We start from the raw sequence: 24,746 nt of genomic DNA, 5'->3' as shown, positions 1-24,746 counted from the left end.
AGTGGGTGACAAATGGATGTCAAGGAGGGAGGTACACAGGAAGGGAGGGGGCGAGGAGCGGAGATAATGAGGCTGGGTACTGTTACCATCAGTCAAAAGATGTTGTGGGTCAATACATCAATCAACAACAATCGAAATCCCAACGTTGATCCAACAAGTAATAGAACGGTTCGTTTCCATTTCCAAACGTCAAGAAATACTTGAAGATGCTGCAAAGTTCGCATCAGCTCTCACAAGTTTGGCGCACGTGAGCTCGGATATGAAAATGAATAATATAACCACGTTCAATAATTCATTTGTGTGTTCTGCACCAGGAACATCACTCGGATGAGAGGAGACGGACCTTTTTTTTTTCCCAGTCGGGGCTATTTCAACTCAACTCAGCCAAATGCCAAAAAATATCTCTGGGCTTGACTTTCTAAACGATATTATTTGTTCTTCCAAATACTTTCCGCTCCCTTTAGTCTCCTTTGTGTGTTTTATAGTGTCATAATGAAGGAGTCCTACATAATGCAGGCAGCCAGGATGAAGGAAAAAGAGAAAAAACAGACTGCGGATCCCCGAGCGAGTGGAACACTTCTATATTCACTTTGAATTCATCGTAGTTATACCAACTCGTTTGGAAAAAAAAAAATGTTTTAAGGGTCAGCTTTGCTATTATTTTTTTTCTTAGTATGTTTGCAGCAGCAATACTATTTTCGTTGTGGTCAAATGTGTCAGCTGCTTCACGGCTAATGCCCCTGAGTGACTTGATATATTCATGAGGAGGAACAAAACCTCTGCAGAGCTGAGGTGCATCCCCAAAAAAAAAAAAAAAGTGTTCAGGGTTCTGTCATAAATCATCCTGCAGGCACACAGCCCACAGGGGGAAGAAGCCATGCCTTTCAATTTAGGTGAAGCTAGTGCAGCTCCATATAGAGCTGTGAAATAAATCCAGGTTCCTAAAAAGAAGCACAAAACATTCTGAAATCACCTTGGATGACCTTTAGAGTCAAATCGATCTTTTTCTATCTTCTAGCAGTCTGCTTAATCGGCATTCAAGGAGATATTTTAAGCAGCAGCGCCCCCTGCTGGCGACTTAGATCGATGTCAAATGCAGTCCCAATTACGTCGCGGCTCTAAGTGCGGCGGACCCTGACCTCAATTTTATCCAATCGTGCACGTCTCGCTTTTCACTACGCGGTTCCTAAACGGAAAATGTCCGACTGGAAGATGAGGTCACTCCCTCGGTGACCTTATCTGTGACTTGAAGGGTCAAAGCGTCCGGTCCGATTAACATCAAAATGAATTTGCCGCATGGAAAAGGGGGAAAGTATTTTTCCAAAGTGGCACAGAAGGAAGAATGTTTGCAGCAAAAAGTGTGCTTTGGCGCGCCAGGACAGACTGAATGCATGGATGCCAGATTCGGGCTCATGTTGGACTCACTTTCTGAACGTGGGGATGGATCCCTGCAAAGATCGTTTGGCAGATGTCCCGGATCCGCGGCTTTGCCCCGACAGCAAGCTATCCGTCTCGAAGGTAAATATCCCGTCGCGATCGTCGGGGACATCCAGATGCTCGCCGTTACTCCACATGCCCGCAGCGCCATCCATTGACTGGTATCGGATCTCTATGGTAACGCTGGTCTGGAAAACAAAAAGGGTCTTGTGTTTATGAAGAATGTGGAAAAAATAAAGATGAAAACATTTTTTGAAGGATTTATTCACTGTATTTCTTTGTTTTTGTGAACATCTCTGCTCCATTCTTCTGGAACTGTTGCAGTTGGACATAATTTAAAGCACCTTAAGGCTAACTGGCATTTTATTTGAGATTTAATGCATTTGTCATTATAGGAAATGGACTCGGCTGGCCCTTTAAATCATCTAAATGTTGCCTGCGAGGCGAAATTTGGTTAAGAGTCGTTTAAAATCTCTTTCGGAATCAATGGTGACAATGGAATTTGTTTTTGGTGCATCTTTGTTTTTTTTGGGGTGACTATTCATTTGACTTCATTTTTATTAAAGCCAATTTATTGCAAGCATAAAGAAAAATAATGTTTTCTGTCTTTGCCGAGCTTTTTATTTTGTGTTACTATGGTGACGACACCAGCGCACATAACAAAAGTGTTAACCTTGAGCCTCAGTAATCGAATTGTTAATGCGTTCCCACGGCGCGCGTTATGTTCTGAAACAAAAAAAAAAAAGTCAGCGCATCTGCCATCCTCCATCACAATTTGCCAGAAGGCCTTAAAGTCGCCTTGTTCAAAACCAGCGTCGTCCTCGCGCTAATCTTCGCCCCTTTGAAAAAGAAGTTTCCCTCAAGAGCTATAATTACGGCAAGAATACAATTAGGCTGCTGTTGCCTAGAGACCGATCCATTTTTACTTTGTTAAAACTTTAGGTGGCCTAAAAGAGCCATTCTCCTGCTGAACCTGAACTATATGGCTAGTCATAATAAATAAAATACCTGAACTTGTGGGTTATAATCATAAAAATAATACAGTGGTGCATGTCGACTCACATTTATGGATGTGTTGTTATCATCGATGAGCGTGTCAGTCAACTGGAGCTGGCCCTCCTCCGCCACCTTCTGGAGCACCATGCAGAAAGTCCCCACTGACCTGCAGAGAAGAGCGATGAAACACGTTGCGGCGTAACAGCTAAATGCCGCTTCACCGTGTTTGCTTTGAAAACCACTAATGAGTCAAATCGTAAAGCACAGCATATTTTGCAAACGTGATGGAATGGACCATGTGGGTAGAAGCTTTGCTGCACATTTTGATCCTTCCACTCGTAATGTCTTCACAGTTGTTCGACAAATCCTCGCAAAGCAGCCAGAGCAGACGGTGTGGATTGCTTCGACTCAGCCTATCATAGCCTGCACCGAGCAGACTTCATTGTGTAACGTGCTCACCCTGCTGAGAATCTGTTCCTTCTTCGCTGCAGCTTTTCTCGCTTAACTGGCTCCATAATGGAAGCGTACACAAAAGATGTCGTCTTTTTTTTTTTTTAAGCAACTGAAACAAACGGCATCTTAACACAGCATGTGCACGTTATTGACTATATGGTTTTATTAAGGCTCCAAGTGTTGCTTATACTGCTTCCATTCACTTCATATAAACATCAAGTCACCATTAAATTGACCAATTAGAGCTGTTGAATAATTGAAAGTGCCCCCCCCCCCGCCACCCCAAAGTGATTCCAGCCCACAAAACCAATAAGTATATGAAGAACACACAACATGGTCGCAGGCTTGCTTACACTCTAATTGCAAACGTCAACAAAGTGAAAAACGGCATTGCACGTGCTCTGATGACGCACGCAAATGATCAGCTGACGCCACCAAAGCCCCCGCAGGGAACGATCAAATCGTAAAACAAATGCGTACAATCAATAGTTTGAGCACTTAGCATGCGTGCCGGCAAAATATGGCTAATGATATGTGCAAGCGGGCGTGTAAAAACACACAACTGGACTGACAAAACTAGATTATTATTTTTTGTGTGGCTTTTTACCTGTTACTGAAGACTTTGCTGTAATTGAACACTTGGATTTCCAGCATCTCGCTGCCGTCCAGCCTGCTCGCTAATGGCCATCGAAACATCTGAAGAAGACACACACCAGTGGTTACCAACAGAACAACATTTTTATGAAGTCCAACAGTAGATTTCTCATTGTGCTGCTGCATTTTAGGAGATAGAAGAGATGAAGGTTGAAAAGGTGATTTAAAATTCATTAAACGTCCCCCGCTAACGTGGAGCTCTCACTCAAGACGCCGCCGCCGCGGGCAGGCTATCAATCAGGCCTTTGTTCATCCCATTAAGCAAATCCTGGGGTTCCCCCAACTGCCTCTGCAGCGGCAAAAAAAAAAAAAAAAATAGAATAGAAGAAGCGCAAAGCTGTTTTTGTTACTCCGACATCTACAATGGATGACCGCTTTAATTTCCCCAGAGGAAAAAAAAAGACCACACGTCATTGACGAAAAATACAGTCCAAGTGCTTCCCAACACATGAAAGTCAAGATTCATTAATTCATTCCAACGGAAGATAACGCTGCTGCAAAAAATTTTTTTTTTAGATCTTTCTCTCTTTTTCAGAGCTGCTCATTACCGTTCCGAGATCCCCCCCCCAACCGAATTGGCGGTCTGCTCGTTAAAAGTGACAGAGGTGCAAAAGGCCACTGTGCTCTATCAAAGTTGTTAAATGCACAAGAGAAGAAGCTGTGATCATTTTAATTTTGGTTGCCATGGTTACAGAGCATGAAAACACCTCTGGTTATTTATGAAGCATAAGCTTGAGTTTTTTTTTTTTTGCAACCACCTTGCCTTTCATCTGGATGCGTAAAAGCTTACAGTAAAAAAAAAAAATCCTCCGTCAGATTTTTTTTCCCCCTCTTCTCTCAGAGCCTTTTTAAAAGATAAAAAGGAGGAGGTTAGAAAAAACCACGGCGTGACAGCAGAAGATATATCATGCTTTATGAAGCAATCCACGGCAATGTTGAACAGAATAGAGAAGACTTTTTATAACCCTTGAAAATATTTCATACATTTGTAGCCGAACACCTCTGAACTAAAATCCATCTCAGCTGAAGTCCCAGAATTCCTCAAGGGGGAAGAAAATTGCTGTGGTGCCCAGAGGTTATAAGAAGTAGCTTTTGCTTAGGAAAAAAAAAAAAAAATCTGCTGAGACACAATTTCTCTCTTCGCTGGAATAATTTTAACCCCGCCCCCTCACACTTTAATAACGTTTGTTTGGTGCATTGTTACTGCTGAGTGGGGCTCGTTAAAGCAGAAAAAGTCCAAGCTAATGAACACCAACAGAAATAGCTTTTTTTTTTTTTCCCTTCGATCGCTGCAAGATTCATTTCACTCTGGTGTTTGTTTTAACTGCATTCCAATTCAGTGTAAAAAAAATTCTTGTGTGTGTGTGTGTGGGGGGGGTCATCATTTATTAAGAATAAGTCAACTATCAAATTAAATATTTGAATAATTGACAACATAATGCTGGAGCTGCAGCAGCTGCCCGCTCACTCGTGTACAAATAAATATATTATTTTTGCATATCATCTTTTTCAGACACACACTGGAGTGCAGCCAAACTTCCGAGCACTCGCAATGGTTGCCGTTCTGCGCTCTAGTTCTGTCGAGCTGGTGAGGGGGAGGCACTAGCGCGCCGTAGCTAAAAGCTAAATCCCACCATGGAATGAATAATGAATGCACATTCCCCCATCCAAGCAAGCGGCATACTAGTTGAAAGGCGTTCGTGCTAGACCATGCATAAAGCAACACGACTCGCAGTGCTCCCTCGACGCCGGAGAAGGCCACATTTATGAGCGAGGAGACGAGCCAGGAGGACTATGCATATATGTAGGCATGTTCTGGCACCCCCCCCAAAGCGAGGTCACTTGAAGTTGTTCCTCTGGACATGATGCTGAGTGATACTAATGAAGTCGGCGGCACAGAGAGCAACAAATGAAGCTGTCATAAGAAATCAGTGACAGGGCGCTCGCTTCGGTTCAAGCCGGCATGGTAGAAATCCACGGACACGTTTCTAGCTGCTTTTCTGCAGGACGACAAAAGTTGGATCCCTCCTGTTCATCACCTTGTTTATTATAAATCGGAAACTTGGCGCTAACCTAATCCAGCCCCACGCACTTTGTTACGAGATTCAATTGTGATATAATTAGCGATGATGGTAAACCCCGTTAAGCGATGTCATTAATCAGAAAAAAAAAATGAATCAGCATTGTTTCCAAATAAACTCAATTTGTATGGACTAAATGAATCTTCCTATGAATCCCAGCAATAATTGGGGAATTACAAAGAACCAACCTCGTTAAAGTGAGCCACGTCGTCGCAGTTGGCCGCCACACGGCTGAAGAAGGACGACCCTGAAAAGGTAAAAGAGGAATTAAGCCGGTAGGTTGGAGATGGTAAGAAATGTCACTGACTGATCTTTAAATCGGGAGCGGCCATTTGTATATCGCTTATGAGCGCAATTAAGTGGAGGCTTTAAGTTTTATCTGTGCTTGACATTCACTGAATGCATTTACGGCCGATATAAAAGCAGCCCTTTTGTTTTGCAAAGGAGATCAGAAGATAAGATTTAAAAAAATAGATATATATTAGTAATCTGACTCAACCAGGGGAGGGGTGCAGACTTTTTAATATCCCCTAGAACTCTTTTCTCTGATGAGGAAAACAAATGAGTGTGGTAATTACAATCACAATGACATCTGATACGATGGTGTATCCGGCAAACGATTTTCATAATTATTATTTATGCAAAGGCCAAATTAGCGGCACATCTTGATCCAATGCTGCAGGTGCACCTCACTGTGCAAAGTGTGATATAAACTCGGGGTGGGGGGGTAATTAATTACTTACTGTCATGTGACTTGCTGCACCTGGTTGCTTTGTGATGTTTATGAATGGCAGCGGGCGTGTCAACGTTTGCTTTGTGCAGGTGTTGTGTGTTTGTGTTCGTACTCACGAGCATTCAGCGATAGACGTGGAGTGGTTGGGAAATTATTTTAATCATAATAACAATATTAAATTATTTATTAATTTAAATTTAATTAATTTTTTAATCTACTGCAAAATGGAAGCTTTTTTGATATATCGACGCTCACCTTATAAAACTCACATCTTTAGAAATGATTTTTTTTTTAAATTTCGACAGCAGAGAGGATGACAAGATCCCTCCTACATTATTCAAAACAGAAGCTCTGCTGCCTTCCCATTGAGCCGTGGGTTTGCCAAAGTAGATGCTATGAGGCTTACATAAGGCGTGCTGCGTCAAACTAAAAAAAAAAAAAAAATGCTGCTGCTAATCAGCCTGAATTTCACCCTAGTTCACAGAGACTTTTTATCGAAATGATAAGTGGCAAAGTTTGATAAGAAAGTAGCACCCCTGCATAAACACATGTCGGCTAATCTGGAACTGGGTTGCAATTAACTTCTCAACTCCATTCTGGCAGGCTGGAGAGCAAGTGCTGAGCACAAGCAGGAACAATTACAGATAAGACCCTGCCTTCAAATCAATGACATAGCTCTTCTCAATTCTCCTCTCTTATCGAATAATCCCAATGCCAATCTTTTGACGATGGCGGGAGCAACGTTGGAACACAACAACAAAGCTCCAGCTTTGATCAAGGCAGCGCAGGTCCAATCTCCCCCGACTCGGCTGACGGGTTCTGTACTACCCAGAGCCGAGTGAGTTTGCTGCAGCGTGCAACATAACACTATAAGGCTTGTTCTGAACACACACACACACACACAGGAAAAAGGAAAGGGGAGGCGGCAATGTGACATCCTACACAATCGTGATGCTGGGTCTAATCACTTCTAATAAGTTCTTGGTCACGCACTGTTGACAGCTGTAATTCCTGTGTGAACACATTCTTGTGTGTCTGACAAGGAGCGAAGATAAAAGGAGCTTTTAACGAGAGACTGTTTTTACTTGATAAGAATGATTTGGGTTTGGTAGCCTGGAAACGGAAACCATTGAGACCATTTTTTTTTGTCTTCAAGTGACACTGATAAAATGCTTTCTGACCAGCTTCTTCTTAGTTTGGATTTGATGGATGTCTTGGCAGTCAACATAAGAAACTTCCATCAATATCTCTATTTAGGAGCATTGCAACTAGATGGAAAAGTTTGGCCGTACCTCGAAATGTGACTTTGGCAACGCGGTCACCTTTCCCCCGGAGGTTGGCGACCGACTTGAGGTGAAGCGTGAGGGACATCATGAGTCCGGCGGGGCTGGGGGGAGGAGGTCCACCTCACTCCTCCACACGAGCAAACTTGAACCTGCTGCCTCTCCGCCGTGAAGCTGAGCGTCTCCTCCTGCGTGGATCCTCCGCGATCCTAAATCCATGTGCACGGCATGAAGATTCGGTTGTCTTTGTCTTTCCTTTTTAGTTTTGTGATTTTTTTTTTTCTCGACGTGCGCGGCAAAAGATGCGAGTCGACTGCGCAGGCTGCGGCACGCGTCTCTCTTCGCTGCTTGGGTGCGGGCAGGGGGGGAGAAGGGTGTGTGTGTGTGTGTGTGTGTGTGTGTGTGTGTGTGTGTGTGTGTGTGTGTGTGTGTGTGTGTGTGTGTGTGTGTGTGTGCGCTCGTGCTACAGCATTCCTGTAATGAAGTAGCTGGACCTCATGTGTCCCTTTGGCACAATATTACTTCTCAATAAAGAGGAAAATACAATACAAGCTGCATCATCCAAAAAAATGTGATGTCATAAATATAAGAATTTGTTATATAGGTCAATTTATGGTATGCGATACGATTCAAGATGAGTTCACTGTAAATTGTAATGATTCGATTCAGCGGGTTTACGATTCATTCGATTCGATATCGTACGGCTCGGTTTGAAAGATGATGCAATGAGTTCCTCGTTGGAAAATTACATGAACTTTAGCATCTAGATATATATTAGGATTAAAACAAAAAAAATTGGACCTGAAAATCGATTTATCATCGAATCACACAGAGATTTCCGGCTTAAAAATAAATCGAGATACGATTGAATCGATGCGATGGGTCTACTGAGTCAATTCTCGCATTATCTTAAGCTTGAACGATTTTGTTTTTAATGAAGGAACGGAGCTGCTCAAAAAGGAAGGATTAAACGACTTGGACAGATGCTGACCAGTTGCTAGGCAACCAATTTCCCACTGTCCATCAAGGCGGGTTCTGGTCATGCTGGAGTCACATCAGGTAAACCTTCTCAACAGGACTCTCCTTACTCAGATGTGCATTTTTTTTTTTTTTCTTGAAGAAAATTTTGCTCTCTCTGAAGCAGTTCATTGATGTGATCAGTTCAACACACTATCGTTTGTTTTTCCTATATAAGAAAAAAAGCTATGTATGCAGTGTTATCCTCACTTTAGATGACAAAAGAGTTGTCAACTTTATTACAAAAAAATCCAAATAAATATATAATAATAATAATTTAAAAAAATGGGTTGACTACTCAGACTTGCGGAAGGCTCCAAAATATGTTGGAAGACTCTACCGGACAAGCTTTGTGCACTGTTCGGCTCATCTTGATTTGTTATACTTGAGTATTGGATTGTATTGGATTATTCATTAGACCTGAGAGTTGGGAGGTTTGCTCAAGCGGGCGGCGTAGTGAAAGAAGTAATTAGCATCAGACAAGCAGTGATTACGGGCGAAGCTAATGTCCCTGGACGGGATGCAAACTCTCCGTGTGTGTCGGCTTGTGTGTGTGTGGAGAAAGACAGAGCTGTATCAAAATCTGCTTTTCCTGCATTCATTGCAGATAACGAGGCACACCAACAGAGGGGAGTGTTTGTCTAGAATTGAAACCTAATTTGAAGCCTTCAGGAGTCATCAAATGTCAACAAATCATTATGGAGTGAATTTGAGGTAATTGTTATACATAGAATTTTAATAATAAAAGTATTATTTAGGTCTAATTACGTAAACGATTATTTGAATAAAAATGGCTATTTTTTTTTTATATTTTATATACTATTTTTTGATTTACAATCTCTATATATAAATAGTGGAGTTTGTAAAACGTGGCTTAGCTCGCCACCTAGTGGACAAAAAACGCAATTCCCTTTGCTCCCAGTTTGATCCAAGTAGTGGATCGAGCCCGTGTGGCATCCATAAATCGGAGCATATCACCATCAAGTGGCACCAAACATCTCTAAAGTGTCTGGTTTAACAAGCGTGTGAGCCGCGCCCCCCCTAGCCCACCCCAATGTGGAGACTTGGGAGGAGGAGGGTCATTGAGTCCCAGCCCCTTGGCTCCTTCTCGGTTGCTGCGCCTCTGCTGCAACTGTGCGCCACACGCAGCATGGCTTTGTGCGCAAGTAGGACGCTCCTGGCCGTCTTTGTGGCTTTCTGCACACCTGGATGCGGGTGGACAGGTAATGCTGATTTCTACCAATCCCATCTACCAAGAATGTTCTGTCGTAATATTACTTTTGCTTATTGGCAATGAAAGCATGGAGAAAAAGGGTGCAGAGTAGGTGTGGTTGGGGTGGCTTGATGCTGAGTCGATTACTCTTAAATATTGTTTTGGATTTTTTTCGTGGTGGAAAAAATTTTACTGTAAAAAATATTAATTTTGTGAATTGGTTTATATATAAATTGTTTTTTATATAATATTTTTAAAATATTCGTAAGGCTTTTTCATTGAGTTTGGAGATGACATTAACATAGTTGGGGTGTGCATGCTTGTTTTTCTGTTTTTTGTACTAGACTAAAATGTAATTGCTCATCCACTACACTAGATGGCAGTGAAGGTTTCATTGTCTGCATACTGATAACAAAAATTATGTTACAAATAGTTTTTTGGGGGGTATCAATTGGCATATATTTACCCTCGGACAGTCCATAAATGTTGCCAATTTATAATTTATTTCCTTAAATTCCACTTTCCTGGAACTTGACTGCACCAAATGCTTTGGTGCCTACAGTCTAATATGATTCACTGCGAAAACATCCTTGAAATTATCGTCGTAACAACAGTCATGCGAAAATAAATCTCCAAAGCAGCAGACTTGGATAAGTGACCAAGGGAACATTTTTCCAAGTTTACATTCCTTTTCACTCCTCAGCAGCCCTCTTTTTTTTTTCTTTCTTTCGGGTCCATTTAGTTTCTTACTGACGAATCACTTTGGGGAGCTCCTTAATGCAATCACAGGTCAGTTACACGCCTCCCCCCCGAGCATTTTTTTACAGTAGTTGTTAATGGAGATGCGAGTGCTCCTCATTTACTTTCTCTATTCACATGTCATCGGGTTGTCAGCGTCATATTTATCAAGTTATTTTGTGGACTGCTGGGTGTATCCGGACGCCTTGGCAACGGGAGAACAGAGGCGTAGTGTATTTGGGTCATGTCAGCTCACCTCCTTGTGGAAAGCGGGAGAGTAAGTGAGACGGAGAAGAGTGAGTGGGGGAGAGGCGATCATGTCCTTGCAAGCCAGTGGAATTTAATTTCCCTGCCCCTCTTAACATGCTGGAATTCTGCAGGAGCTTTCTCAAGAGACTTTTCCACAATGAGGAATTTTTTGCGCCTTTTATTGTGTTTTGACGGAGAAAAATTGAAATGATCTCAATGATCTCCAAGCACCTGCGCCTCGACTGGCCGAATGCCAAACGCCAGCAGTGACATGTCTCGTGTCATGATGTCACGTCAGGGCAACGCTCTAAAATATTCAGTCTGAGCACACCTGTCACCGCAGCGATGAGGTCATTAAACCGCTAAGCTAAGTTCAAACATTACTTTTGGAAGGCTTTAAAAGAGAAAATAAAATTAATCTGCGTCAAATCCTTGGAATTCTACGGATCATGATTTAAGTCATTAGGAAAAGACAAGCCCAAGTTGGTTGATCTGCAAGAGGGAGGGCTGCGCCGCTGTGGGAGTGGTTACAGATGTATTTTATTTTTCGTTTGGGGTCATTTGGGGTCAGGAGTGAGGGAAGACCGACAGGTAGAGACTCACTGGCAGATCACAGGTGGGCCTAGCTAGTGAAGGGTAGTTAAGTTGAGTTATTAGGGTCAAGGGTACAGTTGTGGGGGTCGGCGTTTGGGATTTTTTTGTGGCAAGGTGAGAGGTGCTCTTGTAAAAACCTCACCATGGTGTTTCCGAAGTTTTGACATGCCTGCTTTGACCCCAGGGATCTCGTCTCCTCTTGTCAACTAAAATTGTACGCATGGCTGATTTGTATTGCAGCGGAGAAGCCCTTGCGGACACATAATGGCAAAGCGACTTCATTGGTCAAAAGCCTGAGGGAGAGCTGGGAGCCTTCCATCCATCTGGACGGAAGGCCGGTGGAGCGCTTTAACAGGCCATTGAGGACTCATCGCTACACCCGAGTGGGCAAGGAGAGTCGTGCTCCCTTAGTGGAGGATGTCGGTAAGACCCCCCCCCCCCCATACCTTGTGTTATTTCCTCGGCAGCGTCGTAAATAACTGCGCTAGCCTTTGCTTCATAAATGTGTCTGGCCGGCTACTGTTGGAAACATCAAAGACACATTTGTTTTGACTTATTACGAGCAAGCCAGCAGAAGGAGAAGGCGGAGTGGAATAGATTTCAGGAAAATAAAACACAAAAGGGGGAAAGTTGTGATGGAAAAGGAAAGTGAAAAAAATTGATTAGTGAAATCTATATTTTTATTTTTAGATCCTGAATGGGTAAAGCTTGACGGCTTTGCTGTGCTGAGCAGCGCACCAGTCAGCAACACCTCAACAGGTAAAAGTAACCTTTAGCTATATTATTGATTTGGCGCCTTGGGTGGTGGGGGGGGGGGGGGGGGGGGAGCAGATTTAGCACCATACCACTCGTAGGCGTATTCCGATTTCTGCATGAACCTAAAATGCACTCTAAACTTGACAAGCCAAGTGAGATGTCAAGATGGTACTTGACATCCAAGTTTCAGGCATGGTTACACGCTGAGAAGGATGCAAAACTCAAGGTTATCGATCACGCCGTGTCACATTTTTACTTCCCCTTTGAAATGCAAGACACCCCTCCGGGGGCTTCAAGTAGAACTCATTGACCTTGAGTGCATTTTTTTTTCAAGTCAAAGCCAAGTTCAGGCAGGTGAGCGGAAAAGCAGACCGTTTTTGGAGAGAACTTCCTTCCAGGCTGTTCCATATATTTGATATTTCTCATATTTGTTTTCCGTCACAGGCGCAGTTCGGTTCACATACCCTGCGGCGAGAAACCAGACGGCGTTGAAGCGTGCCGCTCGGGTGAACAGAACAACACACCGCCAAGGTGCTTCTAGCCCCAGGACCTACCGGAGGAGGGCCCCTCAGTCTTCCACCGGTCCGCGACAACCCGAGAGGAGCTTTGCGAGAACATCTTCACTGGCGAGAAGACACCACACCAAGCCTCAGTCTGACCAGAGGAACCGTAACTCGCAGAAATTAAGTAAGGAACTGTTTCATAGCAGAGTATTAGGTGAGGGATTTAGCTCCATGAAGAATTCAGTGACAGGAGTATAATGAGTGCATTTTTTTGGTTCCATTTTTTTAGTGTCATTCGTGTAAACCCTGGTCGTGCCTGGTATCCTTCTCTATTCATAGCATCTGAGTCCGTTCATGTGGTGTCACTGCAGGCACAGAACTCCCAAGTCCAGAGAGCTCCTGCAAACGACGCGGCAACAAAAATGATCGCTCCAGGTACGTCGCGCTGATTGGTCGCCGCTCATCGCCATTGATTTGAATCCATTTTTTTGGTCATGTCCTAAGCAGAGCCGCCTGAATACGAGGCCAAAGACATCAGTGTCAGGGTCATGTCTGCAAAATCAGTCCTCATCACCTGGGTTGACCCTGCTGTGGAAATGGGAAAGATCGAATCTGGGGAATTCAGGTGAAGAAGAAACCAAAAACCTTGCACTTAAAAAAATCTAAGCTCCGTCTGTCTCGTTGAAGGTCCTACACAGTCCGGTACCGGGAGAAGGGTGAATCAGCCCGCTGGGAGTACAAAGAGAGCAACCAGAGGAGAGTGATGGTAGACACCCTGTCTGCTGATAGCATGTATGAATTTGCCGTCAGAATCTCTCAAGGAGAAAATGATGGCAAGTGGAGTGTATCCGTCTATCAGAGGACCCCCGAGTCAGGTAGGAGCACGCTGAAGAATTCCCGATGAGCTTATTCTTGGGTTTCAACGTCGGCTGGAGCACGGATCGGACAAAAAGTTGATTTACTGCAATGTCGGCATTTCCTCCCTGCTGAGTTTTCCGTCAACTTCCATGCATGGATGTCAAAAGAAACCAAAGGCTATATAGCGGCAATATTTTTCTTAGTTTAAAGAACCCTGGTCCATTTTATGGCTTCAAGTGCTTCAAGCAACATTTTTCCTCATGTCTGTTGTTGCCCTTGTGTGACTCATTTGTTCTCTCCTCACTTGGAAGCACCATCCGGCCCACCGGAGAACTTTGAAGTCAAACCGCTACGGGGAAAAGGGACTGCTGTGACGGCCACTTGGGATCCTCCTGAAGAGACCAATGGGAGGATACGAGGTAGAAGCAGATAGTCTAAAACCTACTGCAATGCCCAAGATCTTTAGCTCCTGAGTTCCAGGATGTGTCTTCACAGCAGTTGTCTCCACACAGAGTACATCCTGTCTTATGCTCCTGCACTGAAGCCATTTGGGATGAAAAGTATGACGTACCGAGGCAGCACCACCTCAGCGACGATAGACGGTCTAACACCTGGAGATCGGTACATCTTCAAAATCAAAGCCACCAACAGGAGGGGACAAGGGCCACTAAGCAAGGCCTTCAGTGTTGTCATGCCTGGATGTAAGAATGACTCATCGTGGACAGTATTCCAGTGTTTACATCATAAATTGAAGGTCCATTCTTTTCCTTCTAACTAGCCAGCAGTGCCGTCTCTTCAAGGACCAAGGACAGCCAGAGGACGAGCTACAAGCCTTCCAAAAACGACGCTATTGATGACAAATCAGAGCTCCAATCAACGGAGGCACCAGAAGAAGAAGAAGCGACCGAAGCCGCTAAGCCACGCAACTCTGTACCCGTCAGTAGACGGGTGCGCCCGCTTTCTCAGACACGTTCTTATCACAGCATCATGTCCACAGTAAGAGGCGGAGTCAGGAATGGAGTCAACAAAGGCAGAACCTCTGCTCGAGAGGATGAGGAGGAGGACGAAGATGAGGGAATACCTACAACCTCCTCTCCGGAAGAAGCTACGACAACCACGGAGTCTGAACCTGAGACAAAAGAGCCATACAATGATGTTTCCTCTGAATCTGAGGATGACATTTATAGTGAAGTGGATGAAGCTCCAACTCCCGAGACCCCCAGCCTGAAAGTTTTTACACCCTCCCCGACGAAACCCTCGTCTGCTTATCCGCAGCAAAGAAAACCCACAAAGCTCAGGCTCCACCAAAAAGGAGGCACCTCTTCATCATTGCCATTGCTTCCAAAATCATCTTCTTCACCTTCAACCACAGCCCTGCGTAATACCCAATCAGAGGACATGAGGAAGGACACAGCGTCCACACACCTTCAGAGCAAAGACAATGATCCCCGAGGCAAGGGATCTGCATCATCAGGCCGGACAATTGGATCTGGCTTTGGTGCACGAAACGGTTATGGCCGAAGGAACCTAGGAATTCCTTTTAGAGGAAATTCAACCAGAACATTCAACGGTTACAGACCGGGTATACCTTCACAGCCACGTTTGCCAAGCAGAACTCACAATCAGGTCACATTGCAGTCCACCTTACCGGAGCAGTCCATCAATGAAGCGGCAGTCGGGTCATCTTCGGAAGGACGGCTCAACGGCAAAACGATATCATCGACGACTGAGAAATCGGAAGTCGCTTCATCCTCCCCATCGAATGGCGCTGGAGCTTCAGATGCAAACACCAGAAACGTTTTAACTTCGCATCAACCAATAGCAACTTCAAACCGGGATTCACAGAGCTCTTTGCAGAACATAGAAAAGTCAAATCCATCACCAGAAGATGCGGCAACAAAGGAGGGAATACTTCACCAGAACAATTTCAAAAACACAGGGGAACCCAAAGTTGAAGAACCTACTACAAGCTACAAAGAAGATCCCAAGGAAGAGGAGAAAAAGAAAAACGAGGAGAGTCCTAATAAAACAACTCGTATCAGAGTTACTCCTTCCCTTGCCGAGAGATTTAAGTTCCTAACCAGGTCGGGTTCAGGAACAAGAGTCCCATTTTCCAGAAATGGTGGCAGGACTCCTTGGAGCAGATCTGCATCCTCAACAGGAGCCGGCAGACCCATTCTGCAGGGGACACCCAGTAGGGACTCAGGTACTGCAGGAGGCTCCTCGATTCAGGAGACGAGTGAAAATCCAACTGCCACTTCTCGTGACTCACTAAAAAACGATGACCTGGGCGGAAGTTCTTACAAACCCTCACTGACTGATAGAAATTCCGAACATAGCAACTCAAGATCTCCAACTCCACCAGCTCCTTCACCCTCGTCAAACTCTGGCCTATCTATAAATGTGAAATCAAGTGACGATGGTAATAACGATTATGATAAAAAGGACTATCTTGATAAGAGAGAAAACAGTGGGATCAATAAAAATGTAGCACAACCCGCAGTGGACCAAACGAATCCAGCCACAACATCAACCGGAGCAAACAGAAACACGGAGGACAATGAGAGTGTAGCTACAAGAGACAACCCTTCGAGGACTAGCTCATCGCCCGTGGTCCCTCCTTCTTACCGCCGTCCTAATATCGGCATGAATGGGAGGATACGCTCTCCTCATCTTGGAACCAGGCTGTTTGGTGGATCCAGGCTTCCCAGCAGATCACAATCAACACACGATTCTAGACTGGGTTCTTCAGCAACATCTGATTCATCTTCATCATCCACCCACTCATCGAATCGATTCAGACCAATGTTTACGTCAGATCGCAACGCAAGCAGAATCTCGAGTCCAACGAGGACTGGGGGGATCGCGGAGGGTCGAATCCAGTCGATATCGTTGTCACCATCTTCACCTCGAGACGGCTTTAGAAGCCAGGGGGGCAGAAGTCGCTATCCTACCCTCAGAGGCAAAACAGCCAATGGAGCCGCCAATGGAAATGGTAAAGTCAAATGGTAAAATGCATGAAATAGTTTGGAGACGTCACACGGCAACTCGTGAGTAAGACAATGATTGTGTAAATCTTCTCATCATCTAGGTCAAAATGGACAACCGCATCTGGATAAAGACTCTTCAGATGTTCATGGAATGAGCAAGTCTGTTGGGCAAAGGCTTATTACTGGACCTGATGGAAACAAATGGGTAAAATTCCGAGACTAGAGATGATCTTAATTATTCTAACATCTAACATCCATTGCGGTTGATTAAGTTGGTAGATCTGGAGTTGGGGATCCTTATGAACCAAGATGGAAAAGTCCTCCAGGATTCCCAGGGCCAACCAAAGAGAGTCGTACTTGGCGAGGATGGACGCACCATTTTTGGTAACACATTCTCAATTGCAGCGGTTTTAGAATACACTCATCGGGTTCAATGTACTCCTTTCCTTCCAACTAGACCATCTGGGAAGCCCCCTGCTGAACCAGGAAGGCATGGCTTTGTTTGGTCACGGCCGAGATAGTCGCCCAGTGGTCAACCCCAAAGAGAAGATCCTCATGGTTGGAGGAAAACCGCTGCTTGGCTTGGACTTGCCTCACCTCAGGACCACCACTACCACCACCACCAGAGCTCCAACCACTACCCCGGAACCCACCACCGTAGCATGGACTACGGCGGAGTCCACCACTGAAGATCTATTCCCGACATGTCCACCGGGAACCTTCGCCAAAATGGATGAAGACGGGGATCTAATGGTTGACTCGGAAGGAATATTAAACTGTTTCTCAGAAGGTGAGTCTTGTAAATACTCTACATTGATATCGGTTCTGTCTTGCGGTATTTGATTAATTGAGGATTTTGGATCGGCATGGATAAAGTGAGCCAAACACAAGTTGTTTTGGCCGATGTGAGTCGTTGGCTGTCACTCTTTCACTGCAGGTGTTTGGCTGTCTTAAGAACAACGCTGCACATGAGCGCCATTTGATATTTCCCCGCTCTTACTACAAGATTTGCTTTTGCTTCAAACATTACGGGCAGATAATGCACAGTTTGAAGCGCTTATGACAAAACATTTTCTGGCACTACATGACAAGAAGCTATAAAAGCGGAACTGGCCTGTTGAAACAATCCGTCACGCATTTTCCATCCTTATGTGTTTGTTGACTCGATTCTAATTCGCATTCTGAGAAAGTGGGCAGGAAAAAACACGACACGTCAATAACGATTGTTTTGCTTTAATAAATGGATTGCGTTCAAAATGATCTCATCCAAGCTGCCCGCTAATGACTCCATTGTGTTTGACATATTTCACGGTGGACGTTATAAAGGATCCAGCGTGTTGTTGAGTTGGGTCTAAATCACTTCTTAGCAAATACTCATAAATACTTTTGTTGCTAGATGACTTTGTACTCCAGACTACGCCGCCTCCGCCTACCACGACGGCACCGCCGACAACCACAACCACCGTCGCCACCACCACCACCACCACCACAACAGAGATGCCGACTCCGGACACCAGATCCGGCCGAGGTCCTTTAGCGGAGTTTGACGAAAGTGGGAAGAAACGATTTACAGGTAATTTACAAAAAAAAAATGTTTGATGCTCAGTCAACGTTGGCCCTCCTGATAAACTCATTTCGAGAGTTTCACTCCATGACCAAAGTTTAATCAAAACATGGATTAACGATTCATGCAATCAAATCCAGCCAAATGAATGTTGATCCAAATAACATAAGCCTTTATTTATGCCTCTTGGAGCAATCAAAATATGAAAAGCGTGTTGGCATAAGCATTGTAATCTCCCAAACTGGACTTTTACCCAAAACAAAACAATCGGCCTTAATCACAGCTACACTGATCTGAACTAATTCTTTTGTTATTTCCTGTTAGCGGTCTCACCTTGGTGCTATTGTTTCGGTCTCATTTGGTTTTAATGAACCAAATCCTGCTAGTCATAACACAATTGAAATATTTTGATATATTTGCGATTATTTATATTGATGAAACTTGGAAATTTGACGATTGATTAGACTGGTAATTACAGCATGCACTTTCCTGCGAGAAGACAGATTTGCTTTTATCAGCCTTATCGCGGAGATTTACGAGGGCTCTCGTTTGCTCCAAAATCAACATTTGTTCTTTTGGACATGGTTTATTTTGGTCAGTAACGTGACCACCTCCTTTCACATGGCGCCATCTGAAAGTTATTATTCTCCCTTATTATGCGCGGCGATAAAAACGGGCACTGAACCGAGGAAAAGTGAACAACTCATAAAACGAGTCACATTTGTTCTCTTAAGCTAACATTATCTCGAGTTATTTGTTCTACGACCTACGACCAGACGAAGATGAAACGAAGAGTCTTAGCTTGTCATTCTTATAAGTTGCGTAAATCCCCTTTACGATTTGCGTCCACGTCGACAGAGTGAATTGTGTTGGATGAGTCGGATGTCTCGACATATTTTATCTTGTATCTGAACTCTGCTGCGAGAGTTTTCCCAGTCGTATTTTATCCGCGTTGGAGTCTCACATGCCAGATATGTTTGGATGACAAGCGGAGGATGCGGAGTCTCAAAAGGGAGTAACGAAGATGAGGAAACTGCAGGATTTCAAGGAAAACCAAGAAAAAAATGAAATTGTTATCATTGTAATTAGAAGTGGTAAACTGTCCCATACACACACACACACACACAGAGCGAGAGCTGCGGAATGTCGACACTGACACGTGGAAGCCTCTCGGCCCAATCATCTGCAGAGGTGGGAACGGGTCCAGCCTCATGCGGTTGCTTCCAAATCCCAGTTAAACTCGGAATTCACAGCTGTAGGTCCAGCTGGCCTTCTCCGAAACTCAGAAAACAAAGAGGCAAAGGCGGAGGCAACGGAAGGACTTGGTTTAAGATCATATAAGTCAAAACTTATTTCAAAATGAATGAAAAGGATCTGTTTCCAAGCTCCAAGGTTCTCCTGACATTATTTTCCTTTTGAAATATAAATATCAGCGACTATGATTTGGTATGAATGGTATCATTCATTGCTGAATTTCCATCTGTCCATCAGCACCGTATGTGAACTACATTCAAAAGGACCCAGGATCTCCGTGCTCCCTGACGGAGGCCCTGGAGTACCTGCAAGTTGACATCCTGGAAGATCTGATCAAGAACGACACTCGCGTCTCCAATCAAAAGCAGCCGCCCAAAAATAAACCCCATAATCTCACCGTGGTCGCCATGGAGGGCTGCCACTCGTTCATCATCCTGGACTGGGGCCGTCCATTGAAGGATGACATGGTTTCAGGTAAGAAAAGATAGCTGATAACAAAATGGCCGCCGAACAAAATGGCTTCTTGTGCTCTTAAGCTTTATCACAGAATTTCTCAGTCTATTTCGTTTCTCAGGGGAAACAAAAAAAGCCTGTGACGCACGGAAGTTAAAAATAATTTAAGATTAGGAGTTTGTGTGTGAAAAATGCGGGACTATCAGAGGCAAGGTTTTAAGAGTCGCAGAATGTTTGATTTGGCAGACACACACGAGCCCCTTCTTGTGTTGTGGGACGGGCCGCCGTCTTTTGATGTGGAAAACAGATAGTGTCTCCAGTGCCACATTTTTTTTTTTTTTTTTTTTGGTATTTTCTTTTCAGCCCTTAGCGTTTCCTTCCCGCTGGTGTGAATCATTTGTTTTACTTTCAACTTCGTATATAGGATGAAATGATCATCTGTTGCAGTATTTAGGATATTTTTCCGAAGCTTTTTGTTTTTTTTCGGGTCAATTTCTTTTGGAATGTTTCATTCATAGTAAAGAATGACAGAGGAGGGTAGATTAAAACTATTCCCCGCTGTCAACAGTCAGCTGCGTTGATGTGGCTCCAATAAAAATAAAAAAAAAGTCTCAAAATTCAACAGGTCGAGTTTGATGTGCTGCCATATGTTGTTTCGATAAAGCTTTAGAGGGAATTCCTCCAGGGTGCACGACCTCCAGGTCACGTACCGGATTGGAGTGTTTTCACTGCATGACTGCACGAGTGACGTGGAGAATAAAACAGGAAGTGGCTGGATTTAAGCCAACCCCGAAAAGTTATTTTTGTAACGGTAGACCGGAGTGGACTCATTGAAATTCTGTTTTGTGCTTACAGGCTACATGGTGTACAGTGCTTCGTATGACGACGTGCTCAACAATCGATGGTCCTCAAAGGTATCCAATGGGACTCATCTGGCTGTGGAGAATCTCAAACCCAACTCCAGGTAACAATCACTTTGTTTTTGTAGCACCCGACACCTGCGATATTTAGTGAGTCATGTTTTGTTAAAGCCGTCCAAAAGTTAGCCCGAAAAATGATAAGGTCGTAAAACTGATCAGTTTTGAACTCCATGAGATCAAGCCCCAATAAAAATGGCTAACGTCTTGTTTTCCAAGTAAGAGAACATCTTGTCTAAATTGATCAAGTCTGGTATGAAGTGGAACAGCCTCTGGTGCTCTTTCTTGGCTCTGCTGGATTTTGGACCGTTAGGACACCATCTCACCGTGACACAACACCTAAAATATTCCCACAGTTGTTTGTATATTCATTTATACGGCACTGATTTGTTTGTCTTTATGAGGGGATGCAATTGTTAAATCAAAACAGCTTGATGGTGATCCAAGCACTCTGACAAGCTTCCTGATCATCCAAACATCTGACTCAATTTGACTCAACGGTGGCATGTGGAGAAATATGTTTTGAATATTCATCACAAACATGTCATCAGCTGATGAAATCCATTTGCACGAGGCTAAACAACGCTTGCTTCACATTAAGAAGTAGCACGTCAATGTACGACACTTATTATTTCCTTTTTTTCAAGTCGGGTCAAAATGACCCGTATATGTGGATTTCGACACGATAAAGCGCAGGTGTTTCGTCTACGGCCTGCCGAGAGCCGAACGGAGCACCTGCTGAAGAAGTCAAACAATGGAGCTGTGTTTCAGTGTCAACTTTTCCGAAAGTTCGTCTAGCTCCTCCCTAGCAACCAGCGTGTATCCAAGCTGGCATGTCTGTCTGTCTGACTTGGTTACAGTTATTCATGGGACCACTGCTGTGGGACACTCTTGGCATTTCCCAAAACTTGAGGCTCCTTCTGCTTTCCAGACACACACACACACACACTATATGCCGCCGCTCTAATGCGGATATATTTCCACAAGGTGTTCTGCTCGTTAGATTAACAAAATATGCAGCCGTTTAGAACCTCGACAGCCGACGAAATAGGGCGGACGAAAACAGTTTGTGAATAATTGCCTCGGCGGTTTTATCAGAACCGGATCGTGAAAAGAAGAGCAGAACTCTCGTCACAGTTTCCACCATTTTTGGAAACGGTTTCTCGTTAGCAACAGATCATATGGAGGAGAAATATAAATAAATCATTTGACTTATTTTGGAATAATAGAGGTTGAATCAAGCCACTTCATTTCAAACGACAAGAGATCATCTGAGGCTCTTTTTCCAAATATTTTCGAGTAAGTTCCTTTTGTTTTTGTATTCTGCTTGAGGATTTTTTTTCCACCCCGCTCCAATTCGGTTTTTCATGACATCACCGCTCTCTGCATCTGCTTTTTCTTTCCTCCTCTTTCTCGCTTCGGTGCTGTATATTTCGGTCACTGTTGTTATGTGGCTCCGGTGATTGGAACCAGGCCTGGCGGTTGCAGGCTTTTTGGCTCCCAAAACCATCCGAGGGCCAACTTGCGTGAATGGACTCCTGCACAAACAAATCCTCCGTGAAGTTGTGAGACTTCCAGCAAGTTCATCCTTGCTATCATCTAATCGCCGCTTGTCCCTTCAGCATATTTCCTACCTTCAAAGTGATCTGCTCCACTTTGAATCCCCACCAATAGGAAAGAGGCCTCGACTCCCGAATCGGGCTGACCAAAGTCGTCTGCTATAGTCATTAGCATTTGCTTCACTTTTGCAGAGCCACAACAGAATGACACTAAAAGCCCTCATGAGTTGTGCTTTTTGTTTTCTTTCAGGTACTACTTCAAAGTCCAGGCCAAGAATGTGTTTGGGTTGGGACCGGTCAGCGATACGCTCACCTATGTCACCGAATCAGGTGAGCACCACGGCAGCATAAAAATGTCACGGCGGGGTTATTTATTCTACCACAAATAAAAATCGTCTGACCTCAAGGAGGCCATCGCAGGCTACCAGATGTGTTTATCTATCCGGTGAAAACATTAACATTGTCCTCCATGTTGTTTCTTTCAGACGATCCTCTTCTCATTGAAAGACCCCCTGGTGAGTCTAGACATTATTTTGACTCGTGTCCTACGAAAACGTCAATGAGTCCAGTCCAATTAGTTTTTGACGTACTAGTAAGTCAATCTTAAAACGCAATGACCACTCGTAGAAATCAAAAAAGCAATAACTCTAGAACGGAGCCCTGAGGGACGCCAGGACTTGTATGTTGCTACAGTTATATTAAATCTTTTTTTTTTGGGGTATATTTTTGTTTCAGGCGGAGAGCCAATTTGGATCCCTTTCTCTTTCCGCTACAACTCGGCCCACAGTTCCTGTAAAGGCAGTCAGTACGTCAAGCGGACGTGGTACCGGAAATTTGTGGGCGTGGTTTTGTGCAACTCTCTGCGATACAAGATCTTCATGGGAGACGGTCTTAGAGGTATGTTCGAATCCACATTTTGTATTGAAAAACAAATCCCCGACTTTAATCTATTCAGGTCAAAACAATCGTGCTGGTTAGTTTATCGTCTATTATGCGTTACAGATGTTCGTTTTCACGCTAAGACTCAAACTCCGTGAAGATGATCTGTATAAACAAAAGCGTTTCATCCTGCAGAGCCTTTCTACAGTATCGGAGACACGGTGGGAGAAGGAGAAGATCATTGTCAGTTTGTGGACTCGCACAGGGACGGCAGGACTGGGCCCGCGTATCTCTCGCTTACTCTGCCTTCAGCTCAAGGTAAACATGAGCTCATAGTTGGACTTCTTTTATCGAATTTCAAATGGGCGGGCTTGGCTTGATTTTTTTTTTTTTTTGCTTGGACTGGTTGCGACTAGTTACATGCAATTATCAACATTGCCCTTTGGGAGTTTGTGATGACTGATGTTTAATGGGGAGCAATTTAATGACGTTGAGGACGCGGTACTAATTCTATCCTCCCCCTCCCCTCTAGGGTATTATCGTGCCTACAGACAGGAGCCTGTCACATTTGGAGTGATTGGCAGAAGAACACCCCATCATTTCGTGGGCTGGTATGAATGTGGGGTGCCCATCCCTGGAAAGTGGTAGGAGGAGGAGGGGGGGGGCACTGTTACAAAGGGCAACCAATCAGTCGCCCCGCCAACTAAAACAGAGACTTTTGCTCGCCGCAACTAAAAGACACCACTTTAATCAAATGAACATAATGCTTTGACGCAAGCCCTGTGTATTTTTTTTTTTTTTTTTTTTTTTACATAAAGCAGTCTGTATATGAGGGAAGAAAAGGCATGAGCTTTGTAAAATTCTTGTCAAGCAAGCATCCAAGCAGCAGGTCCATATGCAATCTTATTTAAGGAACATGCATAATAGGCAATAAACTGAAGTCTAATGAGTTTCAGTCTGAAATCTGACCTTTTTTTTTGGATCATTTAGTTCCATCAGAATTTTTAAAGCATTACCACGTATGTTTTTAAATGTATGCAGATGAAGAATAAAAGGAGCTCAGGAATCAAAGGCGCCCTCGGAAAGCGCAGCGATGAAAAGAACACGGATCATTTCATCACCCGAGACACATTTTATTAGTCAATCAGCGCTTGATCAAGGTTTTGTTTTCGAGTTCCAATCGATCCAATGGGAGACTTGAGTCATAACATCATCTTGGGCCAACTGGAGCAGTTAAAACACTCCTAAATATCCAAAAAGAACATATTGAGCACAGATGCAGGTGAGCCGGGGTCGCAATTTTAATGGTGGGGAATTAAAAAAAATCTAATTGTTGCAGAATCGAAATCTTTCGAGTGCAACCGTCTCGCCAGACAAATCTCAATATGTTTATGATCAAATCTTTGATAATGGATTTTCACATCCAACAGTGACTTTTTATGTGTTGAAATAACAAACGAAAGGGAAAAATACTTTGCCCGTGATGTGTCGGCTGGAAAATGAGTGGAAAAGCCTGCGCCGTATTTGTCGCCGATTGAATCGTTACGTCATGAGATTCATTTGGA

At 44.0% G+C, this 24,746-nt stretch overlaps 2 protein-coding genes across 6 annotated transcripts in view; one reads left to right on the top strand and one right to left on the bottom strand.

The window, feature by feature from the left end:
- The window catches only part of otofa (otoferlin a), a 127,755-nt gene that overhangs the window by 12,739 nt on the left and 90,270 nt on the right, over positions 1-24,746 (bottom strand). For all 4 annotated transcript variants that reach the window (XM_088362072.1, XM_088362075.1, XM_088362073.1 and 1 more), the window contains exons 12-16: positions 7,647-7,846; positions 5,810-5,868; positions 3,494-3,582; positions 2,500-2,599; positions 1,426-1,625 (exon numbers count right to left, since the gene is read on the bottom strand). In XM_088362072.1, coding sequence (XP_088218198.1) covers positions 1,426-1,625; positions 2,500-2,599; positions 3,494-3,582; positions 5,810-5,868; positions 7,647-7,728 — 530 coding nt within the window. In that variant the 5' untranslated portion in view covers positions 7,729-7,846. The remainder of the gene's footprint in view (positions 1-1,425; positions 1,626-2,499; positions 2,600-3,493; positions 3,583-5,809; positions 5,869-7,646; positions 7,847-24,746) is intronic.
- Positions 9,757-24,131, top strand: fndc1 (fibronectin type III domain containing 1). Of its 2 annotated transcripts, XM_088362438.1 has the most exons (21): positions 9,757-9,877; positions 11,689-11,871; positions 12,139-12,207; positions 12,649-12,891; positions 13,047-13,142; positions 13,215-13,332; positions 13,395-13,582; positions 13,877-13,984; positions 14,078-14,266; positions 14,344-16,560; positions 16,657-16,760; positions 16,828-16,939; positions 17,013-17,345; positions 17,952-18,128; positions 19,611-19,847; positions 20,682-20,790; positions 22,553-22,632; positions 22,788-22,817; positions 23,038-23,199; positions 23,377-23,499; positions 23,714-24,131. In XM_088362438.1, the coding sequence occupies exons 1-21, from the start codon at positions 9,805-9,807 to the stop codon at positions 23,827-23,829; spliced, it is 5,067 nt and encodes a 1,688-aa protein (XP_088218564.1). In that variant the 5' UTR covers positions 9,757-9,804; the 3' UTR covers positions 23,830-24,131. The 2 variants fall into 2 exon arrangements, with proteins under 2 accessions (XP_088218564.1, XP_088218565.1); XM_088362439.1 differs by lacking the exons at positions 9,757-9,877; positions 11,689-11,871; positions 12,139-12,207 and having other exon boundaries at positions 12,769-12,891; positions 13,079-13,142.

The sequence above is a fragment of the Syngnathus floridae genome, chromosome 19, assembly GCF_059516105.1.
Source record: "Syngnathus floridae isolate MCC-2025c chromosome 19, RoL_Sflo_1.0, whole genome shotgun sequence".
NCBI lineage: Eukaryota > Metazoa > Chordata > Actinopteri > Syngnathiformes > Syngnathidae > Syngnathus > Syngnathus floridae.
The sequence above is the reverse complement of the archived record's forward strand: the minus strand, read 5'-3'. Positions and strand labels throughout refer to the sequence as shown.

Excerpts from the sequence above, each read along its gene's own strand:
- fndc1 (XM_088362438.1), top strand. The coding sequence starts at position 9,805 with ATGGCTTTGTGCGCAAGTAGGACGCTCCTGGCCGTCTTTGTGGCTTTC. Across the intron at positions 12,892-13,046 it reads CCGTAACTCGCAGAAATTAA|CATCTGAGTCCGTTCATGTG; the intron begins GTAAGGAACTGT and ends CTCTATTCATAG. Across the intron at positions 23,200-23,376 it reads CATGGGAGACGGTCTTAGAG|AGCCTTTCTACAGTATCGGA; the intron begins GTATGTTCGAAT and ends TTCATCCTGCAG.